Raw genomic sequence first — 25,008 nt, forward strand, 5'->3', positions numbered from 1 at the left:
TCCTGCTGAGTGATGGTAAGGTTTTATTTAAGCCAATTTTGAAAAACTGTTGCATTTGAAAAAGATACCGTTAGAATATTTAAGATAAAGCTACACTTTCCTTTATAGGGCAAGTCAACATAAAATTGATATATGCCTAGTAGTTTGAGGCTTTGAAAAGTAAACTGCGTTTCTTGCTTCATGCGTTATACTGTGAGATATTTTTTCATCTCTAATCACAGTGGAATAGGGTGGTTTCTAGAAGGCAGATTGATAAAGTGCTTCTGCATTTCTTATGAGCATTTACATGCAGTAGCAAACGACTGCCATTCTGCTGTTAGAGCTGCAGTGACTGATGGCAGTGATATGCAGTATCTCTCAGATGTGACAGTATCTGTTACATCAGTTGAGTGGGGGATTTATCAACAGTAGGGTGCCAACTGTTTCTGACTTTTCAACATGATAAAGTCCATAAGCATGCACATCTTTACTAGCAGCTGCTTCGTCACTGTGTGCTGCCATGGAAAGAAGAAAGTTCACAATTGGTATTGTAGAGTGTCTTTGCAATAAGACAAGAGATTTGCTGAGTTTCCTATCTTAGTTATTACATCTACAGTATTTATATAATGTATAAATAACATAGAAATGTAAGTATTACATTTAACTAGATGCAAGCTACCTGTCGTACTTACTGACTTGTTCTAAGGTTTATATATGAGTTTGCTTGTCTTCACAGACCTCTGCATGTTGCTGCTCGAAATGGACTAACGGTTGTAGTTCAAGAGCTTTTAGGGAAGGGAGCAAGTGTACTTGCTGTAGATGAAAATGGTAAGAAAAATCTAACTTTGTTTCCCTGTAAGGAACTGTGGTTCTAAACTCAACTCCCTGAAAAGCAATAACTGTGGAAACTTCAGATGAGCCTTCCAGTAGGTCGCCCTCAGAAAAAAAGGCGTTGGCGGTGAACCCTTTTAGCAAAGCAGCAGAAGTGTAGAGAGAGTGAAAGCTTTAAGAACGATGCAGGTCACGGCACAGAAATGTTTGGTTTGCATTCGTAGTTTTATGATGCACTATAAAAGTAGTTTTATGATGCACCTATAAATGCAGTAGCTTTGGCATACCAAAAATGGTCAGAAAAACATAATGCTCAAAGTAAAATATAACTTTCAGCTGTTAAGAAGCTAGATTGAATTGCTATTCGTTTTGTCACAGTAGGTATATCAGTGTTAGCTTTTAAAAGCTAGTATGATTTACAGCTCTCAGTTACTTTTCTCAAGCTTCTGGCTCTTCAGAGTTTTTTGGCACATGGAAGTAAGAAGAAGTAACTGCTTTATTACAAGAATAAATCCTGCACCTTGTAAGAACAAAAGAAAATTAGATTTACTGACGAATTTGCATATTTTAATGTAAAACGTCTGTGGTTCTTAGAAGCTGTGCCTTTAAAAGTGTAAGGCTCTGTCTCTCATGCCGTGAAAGCAGTAGCTGGGATTTGGGGAGGGGTGAGGGAATGGCCTTGGATTGTTTGCTTTTTGGCTTTGTTTCTTTGGGTTTGTTGTGTTGTTTTTTAACTCCAAAAGTGATGTGCCTAATTAATAATTCTATTTCCACTTTGGAAAGTTTTTCCTCTCTTGATGTTCACTGTGACTTTCTCTATGTGTTTCTCAAATTACACTGCTTAAAGTGACATGGGTGACTTAAAGATCATTCCTTGCCTAAAATAGGGCACAAGAGTAAGTACTAAAAGCAACTCCCTAAAATGAAAAGATTGGAAAACATATCTTTTTTATTTTTGTTTCTCATCACATGTATGCTGACTGGAGACATTTGCCTTCTCATAGGCAGCCCACCAGTCCCTTGTTAGGATGGATCTTTGACATAACAAAGGAAAACATTAGGAAACACATTCATGTCAAAGTACCCTGGCAGCCTGGGGACCTAAAAATCTTTTTTTAAATTCTGCTCATATTTTAAATTTTAAAGCAACACTGAGCGCTATCTAATATTTTTCCTCACTGTGGTTCTTTCTAATAGCAATTGCTTTGTTTACAAAATTTTAAGCAGCCTTGAGGATATTCGCAATGAATTCTTTTTCTGACTGGAGAAATAGGCACTGGAATATTTTGGGTCACAATACTGATCTTACTTTATCATAGTCCAGATAAATTCAGTGATCTGCCACACAAGATTAGCATTTCATACAGAATTAGATGATACAGCAGTTTAGTTTTAGTTTTAGAAAGTTCTAGTGTTTTACAGGGAAGTCTGTCTTGATATAAGGAACACGTAACCAGCAGAGCCTCAGCTGTTACGGAGCAATGATCAACTTTTCGTCTTTGAATTTGTCCCTTTCTGTAAAAGCTACATTGACTTTTTGCAAGCAGTCTCTATTTGTATCTATAGCTGTATAAATTGAGTCCTCTGCTGCTCTCTCTGAGCTATAGATAATTTTTGAAAAACATGAGCTTTGAAAAAAACCAGCATCAGTCCAGTTACCTGCATTTCAGTTTATATAGTTTATAAGATTTTTAAAACTCTAGATTTGAAGTCATACTGGTTTTGTTATAGAGCATCTCTTATTGTGGTGAGATCGTTTTTGTTTAAGAACTAATGTCTGTAGAAAAAATTTAATCCTCTTGGTTCTTAAAAAATTAAATGCAGCTGAAACTGCAGCAAATTAACTCTCTAGTATACTTCCCCAAAGCAGTTGTGTTGAGGGTTCATTCTCAGCTCTGTCTCAGTTCTTACTCAGATTTCAGTTGTTTTCCCATATTTCCACACCAGTCATGATGAAACTGCCATCACCTTCATCTACAAAAATTCTGTTGAATTGGACATTCTTAATGTAAATTTGCCTGTCTTAAAATAAATTACTGGTTTTTTCTTTCATTTGACACCATATGAAGTTTTATTTTGTCACTCAACCAACTTTTCAATTTTTTTTTGTTTGTTTTGTAGTGGTTTTTTTCCTGACTATTTAAGTTGTATTTTAGTTTATATTGGAGATGTCCAGTTTTCTGGAAGGAATTTTTCTGTAAGTGCTTACAAGATAAATTGTGCCTCAGACTCTCATCTCTTTCCCAGTGTTAACACTTCATTCAGTTGATCTTGAGAACTCTCATTGCACTGACAACATTAACAACCTTCTGATTTTCCTGTAGACGCCTTCCTTGAAACTTTCAAGCCTCAGGGAAGAAGCAGCTCTGCATTTGGGCAGGGGGAGCCCCATCCTTAAGTCAGTGTCCATCACGCAGATTCTATTTTTCTGTTGTGCAAGGAGGCTGCCCCACCTCACTCTGCTTCTATTTCCCCACTTACAAATGAAGATAGTAAATATTTTGTTGTTATTGTTGCGTGAAGGCTTATGCAGGTACAAGTGCATATTGTGGGGACCATTACAGGGAGCTGAGTGAAGAGTATTTCAATGGAGTCAGTTCATTTACCAACATCATCTTCAAAGGAAATATCAAGTATTTATATCTTTTGTTTCTCTAACTTATGAATTATCACTCTGCAGTTAAGTGACATAAAATTACAATTTGTTCTTACAAATTTGAATTGATATAGTGGAGTTAATGTAAGTTAATATGGTGGAGGACACAGATGTCAGTCTTTCATGGTGTAAGCAGTTACTTCATCTTGCTATGTCTAAGGCAAGAATAAAACTGTGATACTAAATCCTGCTTATGAAAGCCAGGAGCTCGAGACCAACAATTGTATATTAATTACAATCACAGTTTTTAGAGAACAGAGAACTTTTAACAGAAGCAAGTATTTTGTTTAATCCTTACATTGACCTTTTTTTATATGAACTGAGTTGCTCTGTTCCAGAAGGAACATGAGTATTTAAGACCCTAGAAGTCTTTAAAAGGGGGAGGGGGAAGGGGGCAAACAAATGAACAAACGCCTTAAAAATAGCAGATGCCTGCTCGTTTTTCTTCTTTGAACTTTTATCAAGTCACATTAGTGAAAGAAATGGTGTTGAATATGACCAGCTTGAATAAACTTATTTTGTGTGTCATCTTACCTTCATACAACCTCCAGCAACTGTAGATATTAAATGGTGTGCATCTGAGTATCAGTTCTGAGCCTCTGTTCTGCCTTACATGCCTGAAATGCAGTCATGATCCAGGTGTGGCAAGCTCTGGCCCTTGCTTCTGAATCCTCTCAAAATGTATCTCTTCTGCAGACTGTCACTGTTAACTCTGAGCTGTTTAAGTGCTGTGGTACCTTACTAACAATGAAAACATCTGCTGCGCTGCACTTCTGTACGGCCCTATCGCATGGTCAGCTGGTGCGTTCTGTGCTTGAATTATCTGTGTTTCCTTGGATTGTGTGCTCCCTTGGGCAGGGACTCTTGTCTTGCTCTGTTCAAAGCGTCAAGCACAAGGTCTGTCCTGAGCAAGTAATAGTTCAACTGCAAGACTGTCCCCTGCTTGCTGTTTTCTTAATTTCTAGCTACAGTTATTTTCCATAATGTGCTTACTGGTTTAATACTTATGTGCAATTGTACAATACAGTAACTGCTCCTGGGCTCTATCCTAAAACTTGATCTGGACCTACTTCTACAATAAAGATGATTCCTTGGTAGTTAAAACACTTGCTGGTAGAATGAGCATTGCCTGTTTTCCCTGCCTTCCTAAGGTCTGGATAGAAATCTATCACGCACTTTGCGTTAAAGCCATCTATTATTTAAAATTACTCGTGTACTTTTTACTTGGATGTTGTACACCTTTAAGCTGTGGACTGGGGGTAGTGTGGGACTTCAGACTCCCGAATGTACCTGAATATGAGTCTTCCTTTTGAGCTCACTGTGGGCATTTCTGTCCCACGCAGTGAGAGGTGCTGCGCAGGGTGACCTGGGCAAACACTGCCGAGTGGAGCCAGGGAGGGGGAACTTGTCCTGCTCTTGGCAGCAGAATTAGCTGTGGTCTGTGGTTGTACTTAGGAGACTGCCCTGCTTTTAGAGCTGCCAGTGGCACCACCAAGTGCAGTCCCTTGGTGCTGTAGGTGCACCAAGACCTGTGCCAGAACTCGCCCTCGGGCGCCGTGCGAATGGTTAAGCCTGAGACAGGAGCAATGCACGTATCTCCGCTGAGGAGAATTTGAAGCATTTTTCTTGACATTGAATGAATAGAGGCAAGTACACAGAGAATGGTAAGCTGCAGAAGGAACAATGTTGGAGGATTATTAGAGCCACAGAAACCCAGAAGAGATGTCACAGCTACGTGACCTGACTTCAAATCATTCCACAGCCCGAGACCTGCATTTGGGTGTTGTCACAGCAGCAATGCCTGGCAGAAGTTTGGTTGGACAAGCTGGGCAACCAAGAGGTGTCTCTGCAAGTCCTAGCCTGCTAACCCAGCTAGCATTTCCTCAAACTTCTCTGGATTTCTTAATCAATACCCTGAAGTAAAAGTTAGGCATTGGCTTTATAATTTATATTATTAAATATTGTAATAAAGTATAGGTTAATTGAACTTTATACTCTGCCTTTTCAATTAGCTGGCCCTGATCCTTTAGCCAGCTTGTTACTGAGATAGCACAGTGTTACTAAAGTAACTGTGTGTGATGAACAGCTGTGGTGGAGCCTCTGGATGAAGAAACATTTGAGCTGTAGTTTCTGCAGTAGCTCTTTAGTAAATACCATCACCTATTACTGTCGGCTGCTGTTAGCTGTCTCTCTTCAGCCAGGTGACTTCTTCACCATTTCCAGATCTGGGCTTTGCTCACTGGCTGAGTGAGAAAGAGGGGTTGGCTGTGCTTAACAAAACAATTACATCTTTTTTGCAAAGTCCATTAATTTCAATTGTTTTTGTAACCAGAAGTTTAAAAATACTAATTGATAATGCATTTATTTCATTTTTTTTTAATTTTTTGAACAGTGTGGAACTAAGCAGTGTAAAATGCTTTTGCAGCTGAAAGATTGTATGAACTTGGAGAAATTTGTACAGTGCCTTTATTTTAAATGCAGGTTTTGTTTTCTCTTGATTTCTAGGTTACACGCCGGCGTTGGCCTGCGCGCCCAACAAGGACGTGGCCGATTGCCTGGCTCTCATCCTGGCCACCATGATGCCTGTTTCATCGAGCAGCACATTGCCCTCCCTCACCTTCAATGCCATTAATCATTACACCAACACCTCTAAAACTGTCACCTTCGATTCCTTGCCAATCATGAGGAGTGACCACAGCTCCTACTGTACTTTCAACAACATTGGCAGGGAAGGTGGCTACCCCTACACAGAAGAAGACGAGCTCAATGACTCAGATTCTGAGACCTATTAGAAGATACTTTTTGTAGGTCTGAGTGAACCCTCACGCTGGAAGGTCAGACTTGTGTTATCAGAAGGCTGTTGCTGTTTGAATACAGAAAGAGGACACACCTTTGAGAAGATGTTTTTTATTGTGGTTGCATATAAAAAAAAGATCTGTGAGACTCTAGGAAGATTTTTAAGAGCATATTTTGCAGAAGAAGCATAAATTCTTGAATAAGTACTTGGAATCCATGGCAAAAAAAAAAAAATAAAGAATGTCAAAACTGTTTTATTTAACTGTATTCTACCATTCTGTTTCTGGTGCCGCGAGTGATTCCTGCAGACTGGGCACCCAATTTGGTGTAAATGAATAACACTATTGTGCAAGACAAAGGATGCTAGATTCAAATACTCTCAATAAACCTAAAACCATTTTGAAGGCAATAAATGAGTTTGGTACAGTAGGCATTGTTTGTGCTGCAAATTGCCAAAGGACCAAATAACTTAAAGATTTTTTTAATTAAATACGTTTTTGTGAAAACTGGAATAGGTTATTTGAGAAGTTATTTCAACCAAACCTTAATTACTTCCGGAAAAGAAGCTTAGATTTGGGTTTAAATGTTGAATTTTATTTTTTTTTAATCATCTGAAAGCCTTCCGACACTATTAAATGTACCATGAAAGAAAGCAGATGTGCTTTTAAGTTTTATTTTCGTTTTCTTTTAGGTGAAATGAAAATGATCTGTCATACTTTTATAGTACTAAAATTAAACCAGCTAACAAGGTGAAGTCAGGGTGAAAAATGTACAGTGTAATAAACAAGGGAAGCAAGGGGCGGGAGCTGTGGGAGGGAAGAAGTAATTGTTGCACAGTTACAGATTTTTTTTCTTAACTTTTGGGTTTTGGATTGAACTTTTCTTAATTTAAAAATACACAAATAACTTGGAAACTATGAAACTGCATAAAAAATTGAATTGAAATGTCTTGATAACCCTGTTGTGACTGAAAGATTTTTTCAGTAATTTATCTACTTCCTTACATCATAAATTTGTGTGTAAGATTAAAATTGTATATCACTGTCACCTTTTTTTTTTTTTAATCCCAGATTTACAAAGGGGGGAGGGAGGAGGGGAGGTGAATTTAAAAGTATATTTCCCTATTAGAGAAAAAAGTACAGTGTCTGGTCTGTGGGAAGAGCTGTGTATCTTTGTTGTGCTCCATTTAGAAAATAAACAGCAGAAACAGGTCCCTGTAATGTAGTTCAGACTTGCCCAAATATTTTTGTTAATTTATAACAGACTACTGTGGTTTTTTTAATTGCCTGAAGAATGAAAAACTGACATAAGTAAGCTGAAGTTTTGTCTGTTAAATATGAATTTACTTTATTTGGTTCTGCTTTAACTATAACTGTTACTTTTCAAGTGAATTTGTTTATGTACATGCAAGGAATCCTTGCATGTCCTGGCAAAGTACCAATAAATTACTACAAGCTGATTCCAATTTCATTTTTATCCTTTTTTTGTATTTTGAAACTGGAAATCTTTGATATTGTAAATTAACAGCTGCTTTTCTGAACAAAGTGTGGATACATGGGACAATATTTTGATCTATTTGATAATTTTGTGGGGTTTTTGAAGAATTAATGAGCATGTACATAGAAATAGTGACTGCTTGAATACTGTATTTACCTGCACTCTTTCAGTACTTCAAGATTCCTGTATATTTTACAGAGTATAATAAAAACCCAATTGTGAGTTCTACTAATGAATAATTTATCTGTATGTACTAAGAATTAATGACAAGGTCTCTTGTCGAACTGTTGGACTCTATAACATCTTCATGAAGGCTTTGCCAGCATTTTAATCCTAAAGTGAAGGTGAGCTACTTAAAGTAATTTTAAATGTTACATCATTATTCCTTTAGGCTTCCTTACAAATACTGCTTTCTTAACCATTTGTGCCTGTGTTCATTGTTTATCTGTGAGCAGGGTTAGAGAACTTCAGGGAGGTTGTGATTTCTGTGCTCTCTTCCCTCTGAATCTCTCACGTATGCGTCTCTGTGGGAGTGATGTTCGTGCCTCAGCCAGGCACACAGGCAGCACTCACAAGATCCACATTGCCCTGTCTCGGGATTCACTGCAACCATTTAAATTCAAAGGCTGAAGCAACATGGACCCATTTTTTCCTCAAATGCCTGTGGGAAACCTGATGAGAACACCAAGTGGTGTGTCTGTTATTTAAAAGGTAACAGCTGCATGTTTCTGTTCATGAAACTCTCTGATGTTGATTCTAAAGCAGTGTGAAAGGATGATATTAATAGGCCTTTATTATCTATGCTGACCTCTGTCTGACTTTGAGATGACCTGTTATCTCTGTGTGCTGTCCGTAGCCACAGGACACAGATTATAGCAGGGGACACTCCTGTCCTACTGGAAAAATTGCAGTAGTGGCCGAGCTGTTCACGTCCACTGCATGCCTGGGTGACAGAGGAGGAAAAGCTCAGATGGCATTGGTTTGCTTAAAAGTGGAAGATTTGGGTATGGAATACAGGGACATGCAGAAAACAGTGGTGTTGAACATGTTTGTTTCCTTATATCAGTCAGAAATAGTGCCTTTCATTTCATTGCTACTCACCTCTTGAGGAAGAAAAGTTTCCCACTGCATTAAATTACATTATTTTAAGTTAGGTTTTGTGAACTTTTTTTAGCTAAATATCTGTCTTTTCTAATTACGAATTCTCAAGTCCAGTTAGGAATTCAGAGTTACATGATTTGTGTAGCTCACATATCTCATCATTGCAGTGTTTTCAGTGAGCCTGTACATTGCAATTTGCATGTATTTGTTAAATAAACCCCCAAAACTATTACTACCTGGCAGTATGGGTAGGACAGTAATTGTGCCTTGTAAGTGGTAATTGAGACTATTGCTATAATATGGTCTAATTCCAAAAATGGAACATGATTTGTTTAAAGACCATGCTACTGTGCTCAGAGACCACTTCCTTAATGAGTGGTCAAGGAACAGCAGGTTCCTTGTTTCTGAAAAGCAAAAAATGATGATGGTGTCTGGTGGGGGGTTTAAAGAAAAATGTTCATACCTCAGTTGGAAGCCTGTCCATTTCCAGAAAATTATGTTGGAACCTCCATTTTTCTAAAAGAAATTCTCCTGATTGTATACAGATGAATATTGCACAGTTACTCTTACAGCCCTCATCCAAACAATCTCTTGGATTTTCAGCAAGGGAGAGCAGTGAGCCTTGGCTGGACTACTGAAGCAATATATTACAATCAAAGAAACCCTTTTTGTTCTGGGGGGGAAAAAAGTCAAGTGAACTTAAGGAATGAGGACAGCTGGCTCTGCTCAGTTTTCTGGGTACTCTGACTTCTGGGATGTTTTATGGGTTTTCCGTTCTCAGGATAAATGTTCTGCAGGAGAAAATGCCAAGTCAGTATTAACCTCATAGGTTGAGCTGTTACTTTTAGAGTGTCATGTTGCAGGATAAATGCTGGATGCTGATGAGATGAAGAATCAGTCTGTCTCCCCCTGAGAGTAACCCTACTGCAATCGAGATTTTTCTTGTAATTCCATATAAAATCTTGACTTTGCTTTGTATTTCCTCCTGTAACTTTTTATCACCTTCCCATGCTTAGGTGTCTCCAAAATAGTTGTATAAATGTATGTGGAACAGTCAGAGCTTTTATTATAGGCACCTTTTAAACTTAGATTGGTTGCAATTGTTTGGGGGTTTTTTTCTGGTCATTTATTTTGTTTAAAATTCTGACTTGTCTATATTCTGGTTTTGGCTACCAGGCTAGAGAATTAACAAATGTTTAGTTGAAAAACAAGTTAATATGTAAAAATTAATACCTCTACAAAGATGTTAAAAGGAGCACTAAAGATCCCAAAGCTGTTACCTAAACTGTAGGGAAGATGACTAAAAAGGAGACTGAGATAATGTTTACAGATTCTCCAACCCAATTAATTCTGGTTTTGAGAGGCATTAGCCTTCCTGTCTTGCCCAGATTGTACCCATTTAAAGACAACAACTGCTGTAGTAATCCAGAATAACATGCTCTATTTATATCTATCTACTATACAAAAAAAATGAGAGAAGGTTCATTAAATGCAGTTGGTTGGGGATAACACAAGGGTTTGGGTAACTCAGCTTCTCTTTTGCAGAAAAAAGTGTGGTGACCTTTCTGTTGCTGATCCTGCAACAACTGGGTGAGAGGATCAGAGTGTAGAAACATGGGAAGTGGCAGTGAATACTGCCCAAAGAACTGGCTGGCATTTACTTGTGAGAAGTCTGTCTCTATCAGGGAACATTTTTAACAGTCTGCAGGGAGCCCATACTACTCAGTTCCATGTTTGGATCAGTGAAGTTCACATCTTTAAAAACTGAAACCTAAATAAAAAGGGTGTTTATGGAAGCAGCAGTTCTGGAGAACTGGAGGTCGTGCTCTTTGGCTCCATGTACCACAGGGTGGGCGAGGGACCTCCATGGGCTTCCCTGGCTACAGCTGGAGGAGCAGCAGGAGGATCTTCCTCATCTCCCACAACTTTGCCCTGGGCCTCTGCCGATGGTATGTATCCACAAAAGAAATGCTATCACACTTTTGGTTAAAAAGCATTGATTCCCGCTGACAGTAATTTCTGATAATCCAGTCCTGTTGCAATCAGACTAACTAGATGTTGGAGAGAAGGGCCTTTATTAATCTCTTAATAAGTAGTTTAAACTTCTAACACAATTTCCAAAGATCTGAATTTAAACTCGGCAAAATTGATATTAATATCACGAAAAAGTAAGTATTTAAATTCTTAAAGTTGGTCAAGCCAATTCATACAAATCCTTAAATCCAAGATCAGTGGTTATTGCTTCTTGCAGTAGTCTCAGTGATTTGTGATGATTTCCTTATAATCCTCTTTAAAATGCTGCAGAAGCTGGCAGGACAGTTGGAGAAGAATTCTGATTGGGATGGAAAACATTTTGTTGTATAGAAGTGTGTAGCTGTGACTCTGAATCAGACAAGATGAGAATTTATAAAACATGGGGCTCCAGACTTTACAGACTGAAATCCAAGGCGTTAAATGCTCTTGGGAATGTGGTGTGATCCCTGGGATGATCATGTGCAGGGCCAGGGGTTGGACTTCAATGATCTTTGTGGGTTCTTTCCAATCAGACTATGAAATGAGAAGAGACATGGCACAGGCCTCCTTGTTAGCTGATAGCATTAGCTTTTTGCTTTTTCTGGAGTCCTCTCACTATAATATCTGTATGTTTTCAAATGTTAAGGGCAAAGGTATCACTGTGCATTAATTTTAAACAACGAAACAACTGGCTGTTCTTAGGAAACTATCCTGTTACTGTATTTATGAGAATCTGTAAGCCTTATCACAAAATCCCTTCATTTTACTGCTTAACAAGAGAAGGAAATGCCTGGCTGAGCATTGTGAATGTCACCCAGGCCCCCAGCCTGATCTGTGCTCCCTCTCAGACCTACTGAGAGAAAAACAGTCTGAAATGGCAGCCATGCAAAGAGCATTTTGTTCAGTTGTTCAGCAGTCTAGAGCCCAGCAAGATCACAGGAGTGTTTTGGTTTCCTTTCCCTGGGGAAGGTTAGTTACAAATGTGACTAAAATTTTCAAGTTCTACAGCTCATCTCACAACTGAACTTTCCTGACAGGGAAAGACAACTGTCCCTGCTTGCAGGACTTGAAGGTTTCTTGCAACTCTTTCCAACCTGGTATCCCAGTCTCTTTAGGACACTATTTGTCTTCAAATAAAGCAGTATTTAAATTTTCTATGCTTCCCTGGTGTGCTGTGTGTTATTTTACATTAGGATAAATTTAGCTCGCTCCATTCCATGCAATTTTCAAGCTGAGGTTGGGAAGGAGATCTTGCAGTTTTCCCCCATGTAACTGTAAACATAGTTGAATAATAGAGAACCTAAAGAGCCTTTCAAACTGTCTTCACATTGATGGTGTCACTAAATATTTAAAGAAGAATAAAACACCTTAAAATCTTTCTTTTTTAAATTAAAATTGCAATAGATGCAGCCAGAAATCTCACTATTCAGGTTTACAACAGAACAAAACAATACCTGCTTTGAAGCCTTGTCAAAGGACAGACCTGCAGATTTTCTTCTCAGTGTACCTGGGATCTGACATAAGTCTTACATCTCAGGTGTTCTAGGTTAAAAGAATGGATTAGATAGCTTAAATAGTTCTAAAGCAAAATCTAGTGATTCATGTATCCTGCCATGTATTTTCTGTCCCTTGCCAAACTTTGTTACTCAAGCTGTCAGCATAATTTTCTTAAAATTTTAAAAATCTTCCTAATCTATTAAAGTCTAAATGAATTCAACCTTACTAATCTCTTCTGCCAAGAGTGTGTTTCATTTGCTGTGGGTCCCACTGTTGTCTCTGATTTCTGACCTGCGTTTCCCACACCCGCTCTCCCATGGCAGGGAGAAAGGAGAGCACAGTGACTCTCTCAAGTATTTTCAGTGTTGCTGACTATTAAAAACTTGATGGAGTGATAACTCAGTTCAGCCTGTGAATATCCGGGGTTTTCATTTCACTGGCTGAGATCTGCCTAAAGGAGCTTATGCCCGGTCGGGCATTGTGAAGGTCTCTGGTCTGAACAGATTGTGTCACCTCAGCCTCTTCCCATGCCTCTTGATAGCTTAACTCCAAGGTTCTGTTTTCCATCTCTTCCTTTGATGTGCTTTCTGGTGTTTCTCTCCCTGTAAGGAGAGTATCCCAACATCCACCTGGAAAAATCACTGTGAATCCTGAAGCAGCAGATCCCTTACGAGGAACCTCCCAAGCCCTCTGACTCGTGCTGTTACTCCTGCCTGGACAGACAGTTCCTGTGGTTGTCTTTCCCCTTCCCAGTGTCAAGGCCCTTTAAAGACACCATCCCCTGCTGTCTCAGAGAGGAAGTTTCTTTAGCATCAGTACAAATTCCCAGATCCTGATTTCACTTTGGTCTGCAGACTGAGTACTCTCAATTTCAGCTCTACTTCCTCTGTCTCAAAAATCCTTGTGTCCTGGTTTGGTTTTGTTCCAGTCTCAGACAGGAACGGCTCGGGAAGCTCTAATAAATCTGTTCGTATCCATTAGATGATGGGCTGCATGTTACCAGTGTGAACATCAGCCTTGCTGAAGGCTTCTCACAGCTCCTCAGTACGTGGTCAGTAGCTTCACTCACAAGACTGCAGGGTTGTTTAGGAACAGGGCAGTGCTGGGATTGCTGCTCCAGCACGCACTGCCAGCACCCACCAATGTGTGGTGGTACCGTAGGTTCCTGCTGGTCACCCCGGGTCAGACAGACACATCTGGTGTTACTCAAAGACCAGGGTGGGAGTGGAGAGTAGATAATTCCTGCTAATCCTTTGTGTTTAGTACTGCCTGTTCAAACTTTCCCAATGTCTCTCTGCAAGAGGTGGCTGTTTTGGGTGAAGGGAACAAGGTATGAGAACACACTCTAATATTTAATGCCTGCTCTTCTCAGGGAGGAGACAGCGGAACGTGCCTCAAGCAAACTCCAGTAGGGCTAGAAGGTCTTGTTCTAACAATTTTAACATACCCAGAGTTAGAATAGCTCTTTGGGACACACTTTGCAAGTATTTCACAGGTAAATACTACTACTTTCCTTAAGCATAGCAAATATGTGTAATGCTATTTATTTGTTTAGCCTAACTTATGGTGATAATGGTCTCCTTTGGAACTAAATCCCAAAAAAGTATTTTAGTGCATGAAGCTGCATGTTTTTCGGCCTCTTAAGTGGAGGGTCCTGAGAGCTGAAATCTCCAGTTGTTCATTATTCCATTCTTTCAGACTTGCTCATGTGGTACTAGAAGCAGAAGCATCAACAAGCTCTGCAAATGCTTTTCTGTTCTACCCTGCACGTCCTGGAATCATGCAGCATTCAGCAAGAACATGGTATGGGTGCCAAAAAATTAATGATCTTCAATAACCCCATGGTGGAATGGTTACTTTTATAACAGCAAGTTTATGCCTAATAAGATGCAGACATTCCCCTCTCCATATTTCTGTCCAGTACACACTGCAGGATAAACAAACCTGGTGTGCTGCTGTATCAAAGCAGCACAGGCTGACTCACAGTGATACAGACTGGAGAAGGAGGGTTTGGTAGAGCCCAGAATCTTCCATAATTACACACTAATTTTGTGTAAATATCTAAGAAACCTAAGGTAGGAATTCAGCAACTTTTTGGTTGCTTTCCTTTCTGAAACCAGAAAGTGAGTTCATTCAAAGCAGGAGCTGATTGAGCACCTCTCAGGATTCATCCTTGTAGCTGTGGTGGTTTGAGTGTGAACCAACTCAGACCATCAAAACAGAGGAAGACTCACAGCTCTCCTGTCTACTGTGCACTGCTCCTTTCAGCCTGACTAACAGAGCAGCTGGAACACAAGGACTCACCAAAGGAACAGTTGTGTTTATTCCATTACTTAACAGCTATTACCCAGATGAAATCATAACAGCCAATAAGAACCCATAAAATTATAATGCTTGAGAATACATTAACTTGTCTGAATTTAACCCCAAATTAATAACCTTTGAATATTCTCTTCCCATCTCCTCCACTGCAGTAGAACAGCTATAGCACTTAATCTTGTTATTGCTCTGGAAAGAATGGTGTGTTTTACTCAGCAGCACAAACCTGCCATCTGGTACATGAAGCATTGATGCAAAAACCTTGATGTCCCACAGCTTCTTATGTGCTTTTCATAACTCCTCTCGAATAAATTCATTAACAGTGTGTAAGATGTCTTAAAGTCAAAACAGTCTTCTTTTAAACAGGTAAATTTAAAATACTCAAACAGTAGGTAACATGGCCACTGATATTCAATGCTGATGTTTTCTTTAAACATAATTTCTTGTGAAGTGTGTCTTTCTGCAGTCCAGGTTTTCAGAGTCATTTGATACCCTGTTTCCCAGATTAGCTATTCTGTAGATGTTTACACTGTAACATCCAGTGAAATGTGTAACAGTATTACAGACACCGGAGTGGCCAGTCAATGGTAATGATTGCAGATGGGAGGTTTTCACTCTAAGAGAAAAAAACAATCATGGCACCCTAACCAGAAATCAGAACCTCAGCACATAAAAGCTATATGTATGTATACCTACATGTTTTTGTGCATGTTGTGCACAATATTTGTGTCTTACTTCCCTTTGGTTTTTTTTTCCTTGCAATAGTTTTCTATTCCATTCATTTCCATACTCCCAGTCAGGACCCCCAAAAACCAAATGATTAAATTTAAAGGAACAAAATCAGTTGAAATGAAAAGTGTTATTTTCCTGGTATAAAACATCTCACCAGATCACAACAAGCCTTTATCTTTGCAAGGCAGTTCTTTCACTCCTCATAGGACATAAACTACCATGGTACAGACTGTACTTACAGCCATTATTTCAAATGTGGGACCTAATCAGGCAGTGATGGGACAAACACACCTGAACCTCTAGGACATATGGATGTTCAACAATTTCTGTTAAGATACATACTCTGAACATATGGGCAGTTGTTTTCTGACTCAGTCAAATATCTGTGCTAGTCCTTTTCATACCATCGTCCATAGAGAGCAGCTGTCAGGAGGCCAGAAGATGTTCTATTTTTGCTTAGGAAATAGTAGTTGTTTTTCCAGCCCATGTGATCAGCAAAGTCCAAGGTAATACCAGATGTCAGCAGCAAAGGAAAGATGTAAGGGGTGCTCATATTTCCCCATAGCTGGAAATCTATCAGAGCAGTGGCATCTGTGACCTCCTGTCCACAAGTGCTAAAGCTGAGACCACCACACTTCACTAAGGCACAGGCCTGGACATAGTATGTGCCATGCACTGTATGGAGCCCATCAAAAACTCCCAAAGCATATAATTCATCAGTTAAAACAGCTCTCTGATAGTTTAAGTAACAACAAAGGGTATTGGCACAAACCTGGAGCTCTCCTTTTTCCCCCCATACAGGAACAAAAGTGAAGTTGTCATACATCATTTCTGCATAAAAGGAAGGAGGTGACTGTTCCTTTCCTTTTTCAGATACTCTGCCAGGAGTCTCTTCTTGCTCCTTAAAGCAAACTTCATCATCCAGTGAGGTGCTCCTAAAAGTCCTGCATGAGTCATGTAAGTTCTCTCTAAATCTTTCGTTACTCTCTAAATTGGTTCTATAATCTGCGCTAATCACAGGAATTTCTGCTACTATGAGCTTGCCACCGTAACTTTCCATGTTGTGGTAGATGAATGATTTGACTGGAGTGTATATGCCACTCCCTGTCATGCCCAAGGTAGGGTGGTGGATGTTGGCTGCTAAAATATTGACATTGAAAGCTGTTGCAAAAGCTTGTTGAAATTCGACAGCAGACAAAAGCGGGAGCTGGTTCATCCAGGCAGTTGGATAAACAATTTGCTTCAAATTGTATTGTCTGATGAGGTTCACTGCAGGCTCAAAAAAGAGTATATCAAAGCAAGTGAACATGCCAAACTTGCCAGCAAAAGGGGTGTCAAAGAATGTGTAGTCTGGCTCTGGAGGGGTGTCAAAAGCATATTCGAAGTACAGGTTGTGTTTGCGATACGTGGCCAGCAGCGTTCCGTCCGCGGCCAACGCCACGTTGGTGTTGAACTGGTACCTCCCGTCCGACGGGCACCGAGGATCCGTGCGCTCACACGGCTGCTTGGTCCCTAAGTTGGCCACAAGGAATATCTTGTTCTTCAGAGCCATGCAGCTCAGGCGCTGAACGACCTGGAAAAGAGTATGGAGAAATGTGAGCACTTCCGAATGTGGTGGAGTAAGTTTTACTTAAGCATCTATGACTTATTTAATACTTTCCAAATTATTATTTTCAACTGTGTTCAAAATTGAACACATTAGACCATATCTGTGAAATTTAAAAGCACTGATGATTTTGTGATAAAAGCTACTGGAACCAGTAGCTTTGTTGGCAGAAAGGTATTTCAGATGTTAATTTTAAAATAGCTCTGAAAAAAATTGTCTGAGTTTTATTTCCTTAGAAGGAAGTAAGTAAATAAATCTATTCCAGGGGTGTTAATTTTTAGAAACTTGTGACTGGTAGGAGCATCAATGGCTTTAAAACACTGCATGTGTGTGCCTTTAGAACAGCAAATGTCTAATAATGATCATCTGCACCTGGATGTTTTTACTATAAATTTTTAAAAAGCAATTACTCGCTATGACTTAGAGAAGCAGAGATGGAAAGGGATAGACCTTGCATATTACAGAAAATAAATAGAAAATGTTGCAGACCACAGTATTGCTGGGATAGTTCTTCCATGTCGGAGTGCTATACCAAGACTGACATTACTACAATCTCCAAACAGCATCATCTGAATGGCAAACTCAGTTCTTGCTTGCTTGGCCATGATCATTGGTAACAAAGATTCGTAGGCCAAATGGATCATTGTTTACAACTGCGATTCGTGTTTGTACACCAATTCTGCTTGGTAGGTACATGTAGGAACCCAGAGTGCCGAGAATTATTTCTCTGCCTGTTTTTAAGGGTTCTTACCCCCCTGAACAACACTGTTTTAGCCTCAAACCTTGGAAAAAACTGCCTATGATCAGACAAGAACTAGAAAATACAGTGGTGTGAATTAGGTGATAGACTACTATGTAAGATTGTCACAGGGTGAAAAATTTAGAGGTTTTGGGCTTCTCTTTGTAGTAAATAGATAAGAGCAAAAAATATCAAAATGGAGGATTGTTGTTGTTCTCCAAACCTTCTTCTTCTTCTACTACTACTCCATATTCTGCAGTAAAAGTAATTTGGGATGATTGGACAAAGAATTCCGCAGTTCCTGCCCGTGTTACTGAATAATTGGTAGGAAAGTAAAAATAATATACGTTTCTAGTAACCATTGGTTAAGTTATCTTTAAAAAGGCTGTGTAAATCTTGATAATTGGACTTCTCTCCTGCTTTCTGTGCTCTATGTTATGCCTGGGTCACGCTAGTGGCTCTGTTCCTCTGATAAGACTTAATAAACAACTAGCTGGCAGCACGGAAACTCCAGGAAAAGTCTGGGTTTATTCTTTGAAACTCCTTGCAAGGACTTTAAAATATTCTCTCCCATCAGGAGGGATTTGATTTATGGCACAGTTTAGTGTCAGGTACATGCATGATTTCTATCATTCTATTGAGTTCTGTAATGTTAATAAGAATTAATAGTCTGTATTTACAAAGCATGGTTATTTTCAGTTCAGGTCCAGAATAGTCAATGACAATACTATTTTTGTAACAGCCAGGTCACCTCCAATGTAATCAGGCTTGGTTGGTGTCAAGCTGTGACTTCAATTACGTTGTAGCAGGTAAGTCCCGTTACTTGTGCTAATGGTTGGACACGATTGCTGAGTCAGAATGCTGTGATGTCATTGAGTCATTCAACCCGAATAACAAGAATGCACCAAAAGTGAAGATTCTACTACGTTGTTTTATATAAAACAATGTTGTTCAAACTAAATTCACACACAATGTATCTTATGAGAGAGCAATTACCATTTCAGAGGTTGGGGAGGAGGAGATGACAAATCCAGATGGTTCACACACAACTAATTTCCTTGCATGTATGGATCTAAACCCTCCTCTGCTAAGAATGAAACTGGCAGAGCCTGAGCAGCCATGAAAACAGAATCTGGTACTAGGAGTTGTTAAATCTCTTGCTTACTTTCCTAAGCAAACCAACCTGAGCTATTTCCCACTTGGAGCACAAATGTAGCATTCAGTTATCCCACCCCTGCAGTCATCAGCCCTACATTTACCTCTGTGTCATTGAACAAATAGGGCTCTCTGCAGGGATTCCACTTCCCAGAGCGTGAATGCGGAACAAAATCCAAGTAAGGGTAAATGGAGCTTCTGGTGAAGTTGAAGCCATGGATTCCATCTTCAGGAAAAACAATGATCTGTGCCCCCTGTATGTAAAACCAAAACATGTTTTGTAGGCAAAGCAAAGGAAGAGAGGGGATCTCATGGCTAAAAAGAGCTAAAGAAAGTTAAGGATAACCCAATTATGTTCTGCCAATAATGTAGCTTGAAGATGTCTTGTCTTCTACTTCGTAGTAGGTGTAACTATGTAGTCGGTGTGTAACTATGTGTACAAAAAAACCACCTTATTTAACCTGACACATACCTTTATCTTGAAAAAGAATGCAAAAGAATGCATTTGGCATTATTTTAAGGGCATGCAAATAAGAGCATACTGCATCCAATTTCTTACCAAAGGTATTCTTCCTTCACAGGAGTCATGAGAATGTCATCATTCAGGTTAAACACTGATGATGTTAAAACTTGCCCTGACTTTTTTATCAGAATTATGCTATTTGCAGATACACTTTGTCAAAGGTGCTGCATCACTTAGTTAATTAGGTACAGGGTTGGACAGGGTACTGGCAGTGTTGACTACAGAAACAGCTTCACTGTGGAAGCAGTGCACAGTCTGGTAGAAATGTAGCCATGCCAGAGGCTCTGCCTGAAGTTCATGGAGATCTGAAGCATTCCTTAAAATGAGGTGGATTCTTCTTAAATCAGACACAGCACCAGCCACTCAGATTCCTGTTAGTTTTCAAAAGTCAGCTCAAATGTGTTACCTATGTAATGGCTGCACAAAAATTACTGTTATGCTTCTGCCCAATCATCTGAACTTCTCAAAAAAAATTCACGTTTTCAAATTATATAGAAATAGTAATTATTCTCTCCCAGAACAATAGATCTGTGAAAATTGCAAGTCAATTCTCCTCTGTGTAGGGGCACTAACATTGCTTCCTGTCACTAGAACCAGCTTTGGGTTTTCTTGGGAGGGGAGGAAAGAGGGCTGTGTGTAAGAACAGCTGGCGATACTAGTCTCTCTCCTCTAAATATATTTAGACTGAGAACCATTCCATGGTGGGTAGGAGAAAGGAATGGAAAACTTTAGTTCCACAAAGTTGTTAAAGGCGGAACATTAATTTCCAAAGCATTTGACTTCCTTAGTTTTTAGGAACATTCAGGAATTTCCATTGAGAGCACTGGAATAAAACCAAACCCAAGACAGCTGCCAGTAAGACAAGCTTTCAAAGAAACCCTTCCATTTAAGAAAACAGAAAGGAACTAGGTATTCAGACCAAAATAGAAAATTAATTTCCCTATACTAAATAACTATATGTGTGTTTTTCCAAGCTTGGAATAGCCCGAGTCAGGCAGGATGCTAATTGGCCTGATTCCTTTTCAGAGCTGCTGGCAGGTCAGATCGTCTGAGAACCCAGACCATAGTTATGTATATAAATACGGCTTTAGTTGCCTGGGAACACGAAAGTGAAAGATTATCTCCAAATAGCACTCCCTCTATATACACCCAGGGCACGCACAAGTGCTGCCTGGAGCTGGGCCGTACCTGCCTGGCAGCAGCCAGCACCTGCTGCTCATAGACGTCGAGGTTCCTGCCCATGAGCTCCAGCGCGGAGCGCCGCTCCACCAGCGCCGCCGGGGTCGGGCTCAGGATGGACTCGTGCTCGTACACCGCGGCCACGTAGTGCCCCTCCTGCCTCACTCTGCCTGAGACTGCTTGATAGAAGAGAAAGCAGATGGGCAGCTTCCAGCACAGAGCCATGGTGAATGCCATAAATCTAGAGAAGAAAACCAAACAGGGGGGTGGGGGGAGCATGAGCAAAATATAATGCCAGGAATTTAAATTTACAATTAAATAAGGATGGTAACTGATGCTCTCAGCAGTGTGGTGTCTTTGAGTTCCTGAATGAGCCTGTGCATGTTGTTTCTAAACCTTAAATCCATCTACACTGGTGCTTTAAATAACTGTCCTGTTCAAAAGTGTTTTAGCTTCATATATAGCTCTACTGATCTCCTTGCTTGGTTTCTCTCTATAATAAACATTCATTTATAGATTATTTCACCATATATCAAAACATCTTTGAGAAAAGTTTAAAGCAGTTCACAAATTTGCAGTTCCTCCCCCGTTTGGTGATGGGGGATGTATTTAAAAGTAGCATTTCCTAAAATTACTTGGAGACTCTATTTAGTAGTCAAGCAGAAATAGGGCTTATTTTATCAATACTGAAAAAGATAATTGCCAAGAGAATTACACTAGACACTACTTCTGCATCTATCATATAAATGCATCTCCTAATGGATTATGAATTCACTGTATTCCAACACCACATGTGAAATAGGCAAATACTTCTCCTACAGTGCAGCTTTTCTGAACATTTATAAAAATGTTGAGTGCAATTCAGATCCACATTCCTCCCGTACGATGCAGATCCATAAGGTTAAAAATGTGTCCATAGTAACAACAATAAATCAAAAATCCATACAAAACAGAGAAAATTTGCATTAGTTAGCTTTTCTTAGAAAAAAATTAAGAATTATTGAGTCTGGAAGGCTGGCGCACTCTCTGCAATATGGGCTCTGCATGTAACCCTCCCTTTGACATCCCAGGTTAGGAGAGGACTTAGGAACAAGGACTGACACAGTCACTGGTTGTGCAATGCTTCAGAAAGACTGTTGAAATGCCTTTTAATCCAGAATTATTCTCACTTGAGAATTCTGTATTTGTCACCACAGCGTCACTAGTATCATTAAAGAATTAAATCTCAAATATCTGAAGCTGGAGGAACACGCAGGAGAGATCTACTGGTGCTGTATATTGATAGCTGTAAGTTCAGTTACTGACTTTTTAATTGTATTTGCTCTCTGGGAACTTGTATCCAAGAAAAAAAAATGTTCCAAAACACTCTTAGTGCCCTTCAGTCTTCGTGATCTACAAATCCCTGAATTTTTCTAAAGCAAATACAGACTGACAGACACATGCATGAAGAGTCTTCTCTTCATCCCATTAGGAGTTCCGCCGGAGAAAAAGATCAATTCTAAACTAATCACAATCTTATTTTTATTCATGTTATATTAAATGTAGTTTTGTACCTAAAAAAAAGAAAGTCTATGGCAAGTTAACTGAAAATATCTCTTTGCTTGAATACCAGGATGAAAAGCAGCTAATAATAATGCTCAATACTGCTTTTTTTTTCCTAAACACCAACTGTTTAGTACCTAAAAATGAACAAATGGAAAAAGCATTTAGTAAGTACTATCTTAGTTTAAGGCACTTGTTTCCTTCTAGGAGCTCTACGTGCTATTTGCAACACTGGTTTGATAGCAGCACAATCCCATGTAGGACAGCAAAGTCATAACCTTGGTGCCCATGGTGGGCAGAAGAATTATTTTCTCAACCAAAAAGTCTTAACATGTAATAGTAACACTTCTAAGGGTAAAGCAGAAACTTAGCCATTCAACACTGCTAAGCTCAACTACATATTCCTATTTCCTTGAGCTTTAATTAGCCAATGTGTCCAGGCATACATGCCTTCAAGGGTAAATTTATTTAAAGTGTGATAAAAACAGAATAAAACCTCGGCCTCCCTGCAATCAGATGGATTAGAGATACTGCATTTATATAAACAGTTTTGAAAAGTGATGTATGACAAGCTCTCCTTGCTATTCTGCAAGTCGAGGAAAGCATTCAATACTTTTTGGGGGTGATTTGGCAATGCATGTCAAGAATAGAGGTGCCTCCTTGTCCTGCGCAGCTCAGCTTTGCAAATTAAATACCAAAGCACATGTGAAGATATAAAGCAGCAGCAGGAGGAGGGAGTTCAGGGGTGGGAAACCTCTCACAGTTAAGGAATGTACTGAAAATAAACAAGCTATGTTGCATTTCACTGACAAGACTCTCTTTTCTATTTCTTGTCACCCCTTCAAAGCCAAAATGCCTATTTAGGACAGGAATGGGTTCTAGTCAGCTCCTCCTTAATAAAGTTGTCAACTAAGATGTAATTAGAATTCATCATTACTAGTGATGGAAAAAGTTGGAGAGTTTCAGCTCATGAGATGGAATTGCTATGCATTAGAAAAACTGCCTTTTTTTTTAAGGCAAAACACACTAACAGAAAAAAATTAACAGGTAATGAGCTTCTACAAAATGTTGTATTTTACAAACATGCTTGGAGAGCTGTTACTTTTCTACCACGTTTCATTTCCTGGTGGTCAGAAACACTCAAAAGTACTAATCTGAATCTCTTACTCATTTAGATGCACAAGAGGTTTAGCACTGAACAAGCCCCTGCACAATCCCATCCAGCTGAACCTGGGCCAACTAAAATAACTAAAATAGTTCCTCTGAGTCCAACCCTGGGTTGTGATTACTGCTAGTCCTACAGATGATGGCTGAACACTTGTGTGAGTGCTCCCTAAAGCCTTTCCCCTGTCTGACAGCTTAAACAACAGGACTCTGCTATCTCATGGAGAGCCGTGACAAGCCCCGAGGCTGGGCTTGGGTGTATTAAACTTTCCAGCCAAAGTAAGGATACCAACAGGGTTTATTCAGCCCTTTGCCTGTTGATATTCCAAATATGTCTGACACATTCTGGATGTTTTTACTACTGGAAAGTGCTACACCATCCCATAAGTCCTTTCCTTGAAGAGAAGTTAATTTGCTTAGGATCTACAGAGCTGTCACCTCACCCAAACCATGACTTTAAATTTTCATGACCTGAAGTGCTTTATCATTTTACTTCCTTTTATGTCCCTTTCCTGTGATTTATGTGGTCTTTTGCCTGACAGACAGGCTTCAGCAGGGTCATGTCATCCAAATACAAATATTTCATAGCAGTATTACTGTTCCGCAGCCACAATATTCCAGTTATAGTTCCACACAAAGGGTAAAAAGACTGGTGTCCAAGTTTGGATGCCAAGTTTTCCCCCCAGTCACATTGCAGACTGTTTTCCTATTCACCTTTTCAGAATCATCTAATCCCAGTGTGTTGTGAAGTAAAGCATCCAGTCACTCGCTTTTCAACAGCTTTGGAAACTTAGAAGTCTGTCACCTGTCACCATACCTGGATGTATACACAGGGAAAAGCAACACATACCCTCCTTCTTCACACTTCTACACTCAGAAGAATCCAACAGATGTTGAAATAGCAGAGGCAGCACGGGTCCTCCTAAGTGGTTAATAGCAAATGCATGTTAAGATATGCCTAACATATAGTATAGTAACAGAAATAGCAACATAAACAGTAGTAAGTAATAATAGTAACATAAACAGTAATGATTACTAGGCAAATATTCAATTGGCTATGGAAAAATAAAGTCTTTTTTAGGTTGAACGATATCCATGGATTGTGATGTTGCTGCAATTTTACTATGTATTATACAATGTATTTTAAAAACATATAAACTATAGTGAAATTTAAGGGGTTTTTCCACTGATCCCTCCTGTCTACTGCTTTTATTTGCCGCCATATATTACAGTATTTTACTATGCAGGTTTTGTAAAGGTTTTTTGCGATCTATGTCATCTTATCTATGGTTGTTTGTTGTTTGGCGAGTGAGGGCGCATGGAGCGCTGCTATCGTTAGTGGTTTGGCTGCACAAACCGAGGGCGGTGGCACGGACGAGCCGGAGCGTGGGGCAGGGACATGCTGTCACCCGTGTCACCTCAGCGACACGTGCCGGGACGGGCAGAGCCGGACCAAGGGGCGTGCGCCATCCTTCAGCGCGGATTTTGGGAGGGTGTCTCGCACTCCTCTGGCGCTTCCCCTGGTGAGCGCGGGCGTCGGGCACCGGCACCTCACACACAGGCCCGCACTTTGCCCCGCTCCGTTCGCCACCTCTGACCAACCCCACAAAGCCGGAGCGCTCGGGGGCGGCTACCCCGGGTACCGCGCGGCCCTGCGGCTCACGGAGGCCACCGGGGCC

The 25,008-nt window shown here is 39.9% G+C and overlaps 2 protein-coding genes across 9 annotated transcripts in view; one reads left to right on the top strand and one right to left on the bottom strand.

Annotated features, from left to right (window-relative positions):
- Nucleotides 1–7,991, top strand: part of ANKRD28 (ankyrin repeat domain 28) — a 94,916-nt gene extending 86,925 nt beyond the window's left edge. The window contains exons 27-29 of one of the 4 annotated variants that reach the window (XR_001861332.1): nucleotides 716–807; nucleotides 4,163–4,267; nucleotides 5,972–6,059. Coding sequence is in view for 3 of the 4 variants with exons in the window: in XM_017732151.1 (XP_017587640.1) it covers nucleotides 716–807; nucleotides 5,972–6,258 (379 nt within the window). In the remaining variant the exon portion in view is untranslated. Of the gene's footprint in view, nucleotides 1–715; nucleotides 808–4,162; nucleotides 4,268–5,971 lie in introns of all 4 variants that reach the window. The other 3 variants (XM_017732151.1, XM_008632011.2, XM_017732152.1) reach the window with 3 other exon arrangements.
- A 6,679-nt stretch (nucleotides 7,992–14,670) lies between these two features.
- Nucleotides 14,671–25,008, bottom strand: part of BTD (biotinidase) — an 11,114-nt gene continuing 776 nt past the window's right edge. For 3 of the 5 annotated variants that reach the window (XM_017732158.1, XM_017732157.1, XM_017732160.1), the window contains exons 2-5: nucleotides 24,180–24,251; nucleotides 20,633–20,864; nucleotides 19,026–19,175; nucleotides 14,671–16,994 (exon numbers count right to left, since the gene is read on the bottom strand). In XM_017732158.1, the coding sequence (XP_017587647.1) occupies nucleotides 15,810–16,994; nucleotides 19,026–19,175; nucleotides 20,633–20,860 (1,563 nt within the window). In that variant the 5' untranslated portion in view covers nucleotides 20,861–20,864; nucleotides 24,180–24,251 and the 3' untranslated portion in view covers nucleotides 14,671–15,809. Of the gene's footprint in view, nucleotides 16,995–19,025; nucleotides 19,176–20,632; nucleotides 20,865–24,043; nucleotides 24,156–24,179; nucleotides 24,252–24,686; nucleotides 24,995–25,008 lie in introns of those variants that run through there. The other 2 variants (XM_017732159.1, XM_008632013.2) reach the window with 2 other exon arrangements.

The sequence above is a fragment of the Corvus brachyrhynchos genome, unplaced genomic scaffold (assembly GCF_000691975.1).
Source record: "Corvus brachyrhynchos isolate BGI_N302 unplaced genomic scaffold, ASM69197v1 scaffold53, whole genome shotgun sequence".
NCBI classification, from domain to species: domain Eukaryota; kingdom Metazoa; phylum Chordata; class Aves; order Passeriformes; family Corvidae; genus Corvus; species Corvus brachyrhynchos.